At 47.9% G+C, this 12,702-nt stretch overlaps 1 protein-coding gene across 1 annotated transcript; it reads left to right on the top strand.

Moving 5' to 3' along the window:
- Positions 1–4,054: 4,054 nt before the first annotated feature.
- UCRPA7_8783 (putative sugar transporter family protein) lies at positions 4,055–4,886 on the top strand (the record flags this gene model as incomplete). The annotated part of the gene is made up of 3 exons (XM_007921293.1): positions 4,055–4,115; positions 4,173–4,473; positions 4,541–4,886. 3 exons carry the CDS (start codon positions 4,055–4,057, stop codon positions 4,884–4,886), a joined length of 708 nt encoding a protein of 235 aa, XP_007919484.1.
- Between the last annotated feature and the right edge of the window lie 7,816 nt (positions 4,887–12,702).

Below are 12,702 nucleotides of genomic sequence, written 5' to 3'. Positions count from 1 at the left end.
TCGTGAATGGCACGAGGACCCGGATTTTAGAGGCTTTGATCTTGTCTTCTTGCTCGACTGTTAGAGATGATAAAATATCCGCTTTGCGCATGACCTGATACCAGGCCTCTTCAAGCCCTTGAAACTTGTCCCAGCCTACAACATCAGAGCCACAGCAAACTTTCACAGTGCGGCCTAACAATACCTCTTGGAGAACCCAGCGTCGTTGCCAATATGGCCGGTTGAAGAGGTTATCTATTGTAGACCACTTGGGCGCATCGAACCCGCCAGCTATGACTTGTCTAGCAGATATCGTTCACCCTTGAGTTCCGGACCACCCCATTCTTCAACAGTTGACATAGCCAGGGCACTGTCTGCTGATTCCCTTCCTAGCCAGACAATGACAGAGGCGGCTTCCTCGAATATACTGGCCATCATCGAGACTTGGGCACTTTTTTTCCGCGGCATCAGCTTGGTTGATACATATTGCATCTGCCCAAAGAAGTATTGCTTCATCCTCTACTCTAACATGTTGTAGCGCTACGGCAAGGTTGACTGGGACAGGAATGTGAGCGTTGTCAACTTCGATGGTCCTCGTCGTTGAGGAATTACCCCAAACGTAAGATAATGCATGGTAAGCGGGCCGACCTGGATCATCCAGAGAGATGTGTTCGACACTACAATGCACTAGTACTTCAGGGTTGTTGGACGGGGAGAGTCGAATCTCCCGGTGTGTAACCCTAAGATAGTGGTATAACTTAGGCGGTGAGACTGCGGAGGATGGAGGGGCTTCTTCGTTCATTTCTGCCAAGAATTTGCTCGCTTTTGAACCGTAAGTTGTAGATGCCACATCAAATATTCTTGTTGGCTCTTCAGTAGATTCCTTGCCTCAAATTGTCGTGCTTACTGTCAAAGTCGGCTGCCTTACGGTATTGCCTACGTAGGTACCTTGGTAGACAAGGTAGACAGCCTCCAGACATTGGCTTGGTTATCGAATGAACAGGTGGGGGCGGGGTAATTAATGTCTTGCTGGAACCCATCTTGCCTCAACAACTATCACCGACAGCATAGAGCCTACAAAGTAAACACTGTAAGTAACTCTATCAAAGCCAGTCAATGTGTACTTAAATATGTTATCTGAATGATCTTTCTATTCTAATGGCTAACGATGACAGCGGCTTTAAAGTTAGCTTAATTAGATGTCTTTGACTGGGAATTTAAACTCTTGTTTTGCCGATTTTGCAGACAGCAAATCCACCGTACTGAAGAACAGCAGCTCCTATCAAAACACCATTGTATGGGTCAAGAGCCATTGCTGTCATATCGCTTACCACGCTTCCATCATCGAAATAAATCAACTCTGGCTTGTAACCTTTTGCTTTTGTAAGCCGCAGAGCCGCGGCAGGTGCAAGTAGCTCCTTGCCCAGCATTTGAACATTGGCCAAATAGCTCGGCAGATCTTCGAGAGTTGGGAATACTAATATATCTGATTAGCCTTTGCACTATAGTAATGATCCGGGGCTTCTCATACTCGAGACTATCAGATCTCCAGTGGTCGGGTCTACATTTATATTGTCCGCGGCAGCACCCAGCTCCTAAATGTAAGTCTATTGTTAGCCACTGACTAACTGTAACAACTGCAGCCTGTCGTCGAGACACTTACAACTTGATCGATAATATCCGTTCCCCTATCCGACCGGAGTCGATAAATGGTGATGGTTCCGTTCTTGGAGTCGCCCACAAACATGCGATCCTCCCAGACTGCGAGGCCGTTGGCTCCGGGATATGTCTTGGTTACCTGTCGACAATGAACGTCCTGCCAATTTACATTAGTAAATATTGCAATCTTTCTCTGGTGGGCGTATGAGAGCTTGCCGTATGCGACGCTTCACAGTATTGGACATGCGTTGCCCACGTCCAAGGTCCGAATTTCTCCTCAAGATCGCGAAGAGGACCTTTCACAAAATAGTGATCATTGGTCAGGTAGAACTCGCTGCTCACGTAAGCACTCTCTGTATCAATATGAAAGGCATGTACAGACTCACAACTCGCCAACCGCTGCAACGCCGTTTGCCGTCTTGATCCCAGGATGTTTAACGTCCCGGACCAGCTCCACCACATCCGATCCAAGCTTGTGAGAAAAGATACTAATAGAGTCACCATCTCGAGCATGTCTGACAGCAAATATATGGATCTATGTATTCTCGTCAACATGTTAGGTCCTTGGATCGAACTTTTAGGCTGATTGAACTAACCTTTGACGGGTCAGACGGAGACTGGAAAAGGTCGATGCCGTGTGTCACAAAGTCTCCATCGAGGCCTTTGATATTTAGCTCCACTGTACGACCAGTTTTGATGTCATGTTTGAAAAGATGTTCGCGGAATGTCACCTCAGGGCGCGCGGCGACATCTCGAACGCAGGCAGGGGGATACCACCGCGCCCGTCCCATGGGATCGCCACAAGCTACAAATGCTGTGCTCGAAGCAAAATGAATCTTGACATCCTCACACGCGTTGGCAGCACTGATCACGGTGCATTCACCGTTGTTAAGTGCAGTGCTATTCTCCCATTGGTCGAGCTTAGTCGGGTCAATGTTCACATGGCCTACGAGCTTCTCGGCAAACGCCCGAAGATCGCGGTGGAGCCAGGCTGACGCGAGAGCAAGTAGAAGCACTCCGAGTGCGGAAGGCAAGTTATGACGCCAAGACATGGCCTGCTCTGATTTTGAGACGAACAATGATTAGAGAATCGCGACTCGGAGTAAATATATTTGGCCCTGGCAGGGAGTCTTGTACTAAAAGCTTTATCCTTGTTCGGACCATTGCGGAGCGACATCGCGGAGCCCCAACTCGACTAGAGTATTGATCGGCGTAGACTTTAACTCGGGAATAACTAGCTTCATCCATCTCGGATGTCAGCATGCCGTCTCCTCATGCCCCGTGGGGGAAGTTGGAGAAAGCATAAAGGCTTGCCATGTGCCTCAGACTTGCGGTGCCTGCAAGGGAGGAGTGTTTGCCCAAGATAGGGTTTGTACTTTTACGCATAGACCAAAATGGCGGCACACCGACGAACTACTTACAGCTATATGATTGTTGCCTTCGTGGCATTGGGGTCTCTTACATTCGGATACTCCAATGTCATTATTGGCACAACATTGGCACAGCCAACATTCATCTCTTACTTCAACATTGACAAGCTCGAAAACTCGGACGCGATCTCTGGTGCAACTAGTGGAATTTATACAGGAGGTGGACGTACGTGGCCAAATCGTGACAAGGCGTATTTGTGACATCATAGCTGATTACAGTGAATAGTCTTAGGAGCTCTGTTCTCATCTTGGTCCTCCGAACGCCTTGGATGCAAGAAAGCTATCTTTATCGGCTCTCTACTAGCCACCGTTGGAGGCGCTCTACAAGCAGGTTCAGTCGCTATGGCCATGTTCTTGGTGTTTCGCTTCGTCAATGGTCTTGGAGTCGGTAAGATCATGGCTACTCTCACCTTGAGAAAGTCATCAGCATTAAGTCATTGATAGGTATGCTACTGTCACTTGTTCCACAGTATCAGAGTGAAGTCTCTGCACCACACTCCCGGGGTTTAATGGTGGGATTCCATGGCATCTGCGTCACGATAGGATACTTCTCAGCCAGGTAGATTGACAGTTCGCAATTTCATGGTTCTGGTCTACTCACAATGTTCATTTAGTTGGATTGGATTCGGATTCTACTTTGTCACGTCTCTACACGGCGCAGAGTGGAGACTACCATTAGCTATTCAAGCTGTTCCACCGCTGTTTTGCACTCTGGGCATCATGTTCTTGCCAGAATCACCTCGATGGCGTAAGGATTTATCCTCATTCTTGGTCACATAACTCTAATCGAGAATCTTCAAGTCATTTCGCGCGACCGATCAGAGGAGGCACTCGCCATCGTTAGGAAGCTTCATCACGATCCCAGTGACCCAGATGATACATTTGCTTTCAGAGAATTTCAACAAATCAGACAACAATTCGAGATCGACCGCCAGAATGCTGTCTCGTGGACTCAACTGTTCGCCAAACCTTCGTACCGTAAGCGAATGATCATCGGCTTTATTGTGTTGTTTGGGGCACAAACGACTGGTACCACAGTCATCGCAAGTAAGGAGCCATTTACAATACCAGACATTCAGAGCGAGCTTCTAACCCTTTGACTAGATTATGGTCCCGAGCTGTACAGCAGGCTAGGATTCGACACCACGAAACAACTTCTCCTGGGTGGCGTATACGCAACGATCGCTCTGTGTGGAAACTTTTTCAATGCCCTTACTGTCGACCACGTGGGTCGTGTGAAAGCATTGAAGATTGGCTGGATCGGTGATTTGCTGTCTTTGATAGGAGAATGCGTTGCGCTCAGTATGTTCGAGAGAACAGGGTCTCGTCCTACCGCAATCGCGAGCGTGTTCTTTTTGTTCTCTCACATCGCGTTCTTCGCTTTCAATATTGACGTGACAACGTAGTAAGCTTTGCACCCCTACACCACGTATCCCTCTCTATCCTGAGGCCGATTCTAATTGTATGGGCAGTGTCTACACCTCAGAGATCTTCCCGAACCATATTCGATCCAAGGGAATGGCATGGTCCATCGTGTCTTACTTTGCGTCGCTGATCATCTATCTACAAGTGGCACCTACGGCCTTCGCCTCCATTGGATGGAAGTTCTACCTCGTCTTCCTCATCTTACTGTTTTGCTTTATTGTTCCCCTCTTCTTCTACTTCCCTGAGTCGAAGGGGCTTAGTCTGGAGGAGATCTCACGTCTGTTCGGCGATGAGACCACAACGATCAGCCTCGAAGGTCCCAACACTCTTGAAGAAAAGGTTGCAATTTCTGAGCAAGTGGAGAGACAGCAACAAGAGCAGGCTAATCCATAATGGAGCTTGCAGTGTACGTTAAGATGGTGGCACTCAAGTAGAGATTACTTGGCAGGGCTGTCCGGACATGATGATCACATTAGCGTAGCGGTAGAGCTGCAGCGTTTGTGTATAGGACCTGGTCTCTCGCAAAGTACTGCCAAAGGATGCAAGAGAGCACAATCCGGTAAGAAAGTGCGAGCCGATTTTAGTGGGGAAAATGCTCAAGCGCGGTTGTACTACAATAACAAAGTCTTGTTACATTGTGGCTTGAGCATCCTACAAGCGTATCCTTAGGAAGAGCATTTCGGGTCGTGCATGTTTACGTTTTCAGCGCTACCTAGCGAATGACCGCCCTTCTCGCCAATGACGGTCTGGAATGGAGAGGACTTCAAGTGAATGGTGTAAAGCAGTACGAACGCCAAATACTTGAGTCGAATCTCTCAGTGCGAATACTCAAATGATTCAAGGCTCTAATAGCTCATAGTGACTCCAAACTTGAGATTCTATAGGTATAAATAAAGTCGCGACAGAAAGCTTGTGACCTCCACTGCCCCGGGCTTGGGCTCCCTCAGGTGGGATCTGCCCCGAGTGCCGGAGGCGGTGACAGCCAGTAAGCCAAACCCCACGAGTTTACATTTTACGACAGGCGGCTTGTAGGCCCACTTAGGGCATCCTAATACCTGAATTGTGTTATGATGATCACGGTCTTGATGGTGTTAGTGCTCTCCTTAGTTCATTGAAAGACATTGCTATTTGAGTCACACGGCAACACTATAACGATTACCGAGGAACGAAGGATTTTCTTCTCATCGATCATGGCCATCGCCAGTGACCAAGCTCGCGTAAATTCCGGTTTGGTCTGTACCCGAGCGATAGCAACCGCTTAGCCTAAGCTGCAGTGTGTTCGTGAGCCATCTCTAACACAGGTATAGAATCGTTTTGGCGCAAGTTTCGGAGGCTCCCTGACACAGTATCGGGAAGAGTCGGAGGAAGAAATGAAGATTGTTTAGTTAGGTATAGATGATCAATAAGGACTTTGTTGAAGTCGACGTGGCACCGCCATTCGCACCTCTCTCGTGGACAACATGTGTCACATTAACGGGCGCTGATACATACATTGGTCACTCAAGTGTTTGTTAGCTATCCTGACTCTATTGCTTGCTCGATATCGTCAACTCCACTGGCTGACACATCTCTACACGTCTTCGATAATACGTCCTATGCTTTATTGCGAGAAGACATCGTAACATCCTGCTGTTTAACTACTCATTCCAAGGTTCGTGGAGTAACTCTAGGTCGATCTGGCTAATCTCTTTTAGGTATTTAGTAAGATCCTTCTCATCTCTCACTCTATCCCTCTCAGTCGATCCGTTGCCAAAGTATTCAAACCTATTCTTTTGCGCACCAGGCCGCCGTGCAAACTCAAAATCCTCCCAGCGAGGATCACGTAACGCGGCCGCACGATGATGAAATGATCCGGGCCATGCAATGAGCACACGTGTGTTCCCCTTGCCTTGCTTGAACCAGCTATTGCATTTGTCGCCGGTTACCTTGCTATCGAAGTAGCCATTAACAATATCATTAAATTCTTCTGTGGCATCTTCGCGCGTATCGAGAGACGCGTAACTCTGTGACTGAACTTTCCGGATACACTTGGCGATGTATGTTGCTGTAACCTCGATATGAAGAGGTACTGTGCCTCCTCTAGCGTTGCCTTGGGCCTATCAATTCTATTAGTGGAGTGATGCTTGTGATCATGGGATATTATATCCCATGATCACAAGATACCAATTCGAGCGTGCCAGAGCCTCAAGATAATTCGTGTTATTGATACGATGACGGACAAAAATTCCGCCATCCTGGTTGCTACCAGTGATTCGCTTGTGCGGCCCGAGTGTCTGCCTGGAAAAGAACAACCGAATAGAGAGTTCGGAAAGAAAGGTTTCTTCGCCTGGTTTAATTCAAACGATGGACCGCTTGAGCGACGACTAATCCTGAAGCTGGACTTCTTTATTCTAACATATGCCTTCATTGGCTTCTGGGTAAGCATGGGCTGAAAATCGCATTGCTACAATTTATCCTGACTAGCTGAAGATCCTGTACATTGATAGAGGCATTCTCGCCAATGCCTATATCAGCGGCATGAGAGAGGGTGAGTGCTATCCTTCAAACGTGTGTAGTAGATTACATGTTCGTGGCTTTCCTAACAAATGCATCGTTAATTAGAGATTAATAGTGTATATCATTGCTTCAATTATGACGTTCCCAATTGCAGCCTGGGGGGCAGTGTCCTTTCCGGGAACCCCGAAGGACGGCAAGCAATGGTTCTTCACACAAGAGGAGTTCGACTTAGCATCAAGTAGGATGGCTCAAGAAGGACGTCTCAATCCGAAAGGTTTAACTCTATCGCTCACTTCTGTCAAGAGATTCCTTGGCCGTTGGCACTTTTGGGTCCTGATACCTTGGAACATATCGTGGCTTATGGGGTATGAAAGCATGATCACCGGTAGTCCAACGCTTTGGCTGAGGAGCAACTCCCAATACTCTGTCGTCCAGGTCAACAACTTTACCGTAAGGACTTGGCCTTGTTGCAACTTCCCAATGCTCTCACAGTGTGCTAACTAAAACTAGGCAATCAGACCTAGCCTCGGAATCATTTTCATTCTAACATTTTCGTGGATTGCGGACAAGGGAGGTCACAAAGCCATCGTTTACGTTGTTGGATTTGTCTGTGCGCTCCACTTCATCTCGAAGTTTGCCTGGATTATGTATGATCACACATCTTTTGGCTACAAATGGTAACAGCACCTTTCCTGACTTGGCGCTTAACAAAAAGCTAACAAGATACTCTGTAGGTTTGCAACTGCGATTAGTTATATCGAGGTGTCATTATCCCCCATCAACTATAGCGTAGCGAATCTGGCTTGCACGTCGGATGCTGAAGAGCGTGCTTTCATTGTAAGCTCTATGCTAGCTATCAGCACGGCATTCGGCGTGTGGGTTCCTCTTCTTGCATTCCCGACAGTTCAAGCACCGCGGTTTTTCAGAGGTTACGCTATGGAGGCGGTACTGCAGTGGACGTATTTTGCTTGGACTTGCTTCGTGGTGTGGTATTCTGAACGTGATGAACGGAAGCGAAAGGAGAAAGATACATTGTCTGCTACGTCTGAGTGAGGAAATCCAACTGTGGGCATGGCGGCATGGGAGTGGATGGTTGTTGTGATCGTAGGAAGAGACTACAGTAGTTTGAGCTCTAGTTTACTTAAGTGAAATCTCTGAACGTCTGCACATGGGATAGCTATTTTCCAAATATTTGAAGTAACAAGGCTAGCACACGTTGTCCAAGACTGAGCGTAAATGGCTCTTTCTTCATTCCTGCCAAGCCCGTGCCGCAACGGTGATTTGTACACGGGACACAACTCGGGCGCTCTTATGCAACAGTTCTCAGAAAATGAGATCGTTATCTTTCGAGAAAAAAGAAAAAAAAAGATGGCCCACACAAAGTAGCATCAAACCTCGAGATTGGACTGTTATGTCGAGTATTCGGCGATGTTGTCAGTTGCGCGATTTCGGGCGTCACGCCATCACTACCACCAAAGACACCATGGGCTCGAGTGCATCACGCTGTCTCACTAGCATGCGAAACTATCCCATAACAGCATTACCGAATGGTTTATCTCCGATAGCAAATGTCATATCGAAGAGCAGTTTCATTTCAGTTCCTTGCAGATATATCCCCTTGATACATGTTTTACTAGGCACACTACACCATTTTGCTTCAAGTCCAGGCTAGGCAAAATTAAGACAGGATGCCGGTGACTGACGCACCCGCTCAAGAGTCGACGCCGTTAGAGGTGCTCCAAGATAAGGTGGAGGGTCAGCGTAGGCATGGATACACTGCTGATGGGAAGCAAAAACGCATGCTGCTCAATGTGTTCGATATGAATGGTATTGGCCATATTAGGTCAGTATGCCATGTTTTCGCACCTTGATTGGCAAAGTCACCATTGAGAGAACAGAGAAGAGATTCTAACGTGTTCTCAGCGTGGGTCAATGGCAGAATCCCGAAGACAAAAGCTCCCAGAAGAACAGGCTTCCCTATTGGATAGAGCTGGCAAAACTTTTAGAGAGTGGAAAGTTCAATGCTCTATTCTTAGGTATTCACAACAAAGAAGCGAGACTTATCTCAACACTGCTAACGAGATATATCAGCCGATAATTTTGGCTCTCATGATGTCTATAAGGGTAGCCATGCTCCAGCGATTCGATCTGGTACACAGTGGCCTTTATATGACCCCTTTGTGGTATGCTGCATGCCGAATGGTTGTATTTAGTCTGGACACTGACAAAAATAGATCATTTCAGCCATGGCGGCAGTCACTGAGAATCTTGCGTTTGGCATCACGGCATGTACGACCTTTGAACCGCCCTTTATTCTGGCAAAGAGATTTTCAACGTTAGATCATATTACCAATGGTCGAATAGCTTGGGTTCGTGTGCACTGCTATATAACAGAATCCAACAGTTCTTCAAAGCATCTTTTGCTAATAGCCGACTCTTAGAATATTGTGACATCGTGGAGTAATAATGCTGCCCGTGCAATGGGCTTAGAGCAGCTACCGGAGCATGATCTTCGATATGAGATGGCGGACGAGTACCTCAGCCTTGTGTACAAGTATTTATCCTTCCCATATCAGCTGTTTTCTGCTTTGACTGATCGTATCATCCAGCCTCTGGGAGGGCTCTTGGGCTCAAGATGCTGTGGTTCGTGATGTGCAAACCAATACTTACACAGATCCCTCAAAAGTTCGCAAGATTGATCATCAAGGTCGTTTCTTCAAATCAGTGTCCGCTCATCAGGTTGATCCCAGTCCACAACGTACGCCCGTCCTTTTCCAGGCAGGCATGTCATCTGCTGGTGCATCATTTGGAAGCAAGCACGCTGAATGCATTTTCATTGGAGGGCCAAACCCGACATTCGTAGGTAACAAGATCAAAAAGACTCGTGAGCTGGCGGCATCTCATGGCCGCCGCCCTGAAGATCTTAAGTTCTTCGTACAGTTCACTCCGATCCTCGCCGAGACCGAGGAGGAGGCTCAGGAGAAGTATGAACGTTACAAACAATACGCGATTCCAGATGGCGGATTGGCTCTTTTTGGTGGCATTTCAGGCATCGACGTGAGCAAGTTCTCGCAGGACGAGGAATTCCCAGCCGATCCAAACCATCCTCTTTGGGAAGGCTTTACGCAGCAACAATGTGAGGCGCTTCTAGCAAGGCCAGTCGGCTACGATCGTTGGACGCCCCGAACTCTTTCGGAGTTCCGGTTTATTGGCGGTAGTGGGAACTTCAAGATCGGAACTGGCAAAACAGTAGCAGATGAGTTAGAGAAGTGGATCACAATCGCGGATGTGGATGGCTTCAATATCGGACATGTCGTTGTACCGGGGGCTTGGGAGGACGTGATTAAATATCTCATCCCTGAGTTGGAGAAGCGAGGTTGGCTAGGGACCGGCGATTACCCGGCACGAGGTGGCACTGCTAGGGAGAACTTATACGGGACGCCTGGCGATGGTCTTCTACGACCAGGACATCCAGGACGACAGTATAAATTTGAGAATTATGACGGGGTCAGATAAATAACTTCCGTATAGAGAAACATGTAAGTATACTAGTTCGTGCCTTCACATCATTAGCATACTTGCTTTAGTCCACGACGAGAGTTCGAGGTGCCTTTGGCGACGCGCGCATATCCCCGGCCTTGTTTTGGAAGACGCGTAGTAACCAAACACCTAGTAAAGCTGCTTTGAGGCGTCTGAGCACTAAATGGTCGACCTGAGACAGTGGGTAATGAGGGGCTCCTCCTGGGGAAACCACCTGGACATAGGGTCAAGCCAGCGAAATGTGCCATATTTGAAAGCCTTCGTCGGAAAGCAGTGAGTGTGACGTTTTCACCACGGACTTTTGATGCGGCTTTTAAGAAACGGACTTTAAGCTTCGGGAAGATGGGAATTGGTGCCTCGCACCATTCGCAGTATCGTCTTTTGTCATAACACTCAATCAAGCATGTGCCAAGAATCGATAAGCTTACGCTGACATCGTGGTATATTTCCGGCTTTACGATCGACAGGCTTTGCAGAAGAAACAGACGAATGACAAGCATGATGAAGACAATCGAGCACCATTGTCCTTCGTTGAGCTCTCGTGTGTTAGCAGAGAGAGACGACGATGCCAGCATTGCATGTTTTAGAGGTGTCCCGTACGCTTCTGTTTCGGAGCGCTGGACTCAAAGTCGCACAAGGCGCTCTCTGCCAGGTACTTTTTAATGCAACAAAGTTCGGTCCCAAGTGCCCTCAGACACCTCACTCCTCCATTCTTCCCGTTAGCCTCAAGGAACCCGATGTTGCCTTCAGCGAATTCGAATGTCTCAATCTAAATGTCACTGTTCCATTGGCAGCCTTACCACAGATCGAGTCAAAGGAGGCGACCGCTTTGCTTCCTGTCATGGTATGGGTGCATGGGTGCGTCATAGTCTCGTGGTTTGATGTTTTTCCAATTCTGGTTTCCCAGCAATTTGACTCTTATGGATGCGAAGGCTGACATGTGCAATTCTAAAACAGCGGACGATATCAACATGGATCCAATTCAGCTGCTCGATATCGACCCCAGGGGCTGTTTCCAATCGCCTCAAGCTTGGGACATCCCTTCATCATTGTGCAAATCAACTACCGCCTTGGCGTCTTCGGACTTGCAGCTTCATCGGATCTTGGCCTAGAACACAACTCGAAGACTCCACCAGCCTTGCAGTCTGAGGAATGCAATTATTTTGCCAATTTCGGTCTTTTAGACCAGCGAAATGCTTTTGAATGGGTGCAAAGCCATATTCAAGATTTTGGCGGTGACCCTTCTAACGTCACTGCATTTGGAGTGAGCGCTGGAAGCGGAAGCCTCCATCTTCATATCCTATCCGGTCCTATCCGGAAAGCCCCTTTTCGACCGTGCAATCCTCATGTCCGGCTCTGCCCCAATCATGGATCCTTTGCCACTATCTATGCTCGAGAGAAATTGGGCAAGACTTTGCCGAGAAACCGGGCTTTCGGAAGAGTTCAGTGACAAACGGCTAGAAATACTGAGGAAATTGTCAGTGGAGCAGTTGTTGGAAATGGATGGACCAAAGACATTTTGGGGACCGGTCGAAGACGGGAGGTTCCTACCCACTTCACTGCGCCTTGGAGATCCAACTCCAGAGTATCGCTGCAAACGAATAATAATCGGGGATGTTGGTATGGATGCGATTATCTTTGACAAAGTGGCAACCCATGTTCCCCAAGCCGTCTTCCGCCAGGAAGTCCAGGTCACATTTCCATCTGCTTCGGATGCTGCCACCTTCTGTAGCCTGTTTGGGTTATCTGTGTTAGAGGATTTGCCTGCGATGCAATTTAGAGACGCAATGCGTTACTTGGTCTCAGTCGTCATATTCCACTTCCCCAGCATCGCTATTGCAGAAGTCTTCGGGTCAAATGCGTACCTCTATCACTTCGAAGAACGGTCGCCTTACGACGGACCGACTCATGGGCTCCCAGTTCATGGTCAATGCGCGGTCTACCTATATAACTCAGAGCGCAAAGCTTGGCCCGAATCGGCTCGAACGACATCCTCGGAGATGGCGAGATTGTTTATGGCCTTCGCTTATTCCGAAGAGCCTCGGGAGCCTTACCTTGCTGGGAAGAGGTTTCTGAGATTTGGGCCTGGTGGAATTTGTGGAATGACAGGATTCTCGGATGACAAAACAAGAGACTATGGCTATTTAGAATGGCTCAAGGTGAATTTTGAAGC

This window comes from Phaeoacremonium minimum, assembly GCF_000392275.1.
Source record: "Phaeoacremonium minimum UCRPA7 unplaced genomic scaffold PA7_03_scaffold_610, whole genome shotgun sequence".
In the NCBI taxonomy this organism is placed as follows: domain Eukaryota; kingdom Fungi; phylum Ascomycota; class Sordariomycetes; order Togniniales; family Togniniaceae; genus Phaeoacremonium; species Phaeoacremonium minimum.
Note: the sequence above shows the minus strand (reverse complement) of the source record. Positions and strands in the feature narration are given on the sequence as shown.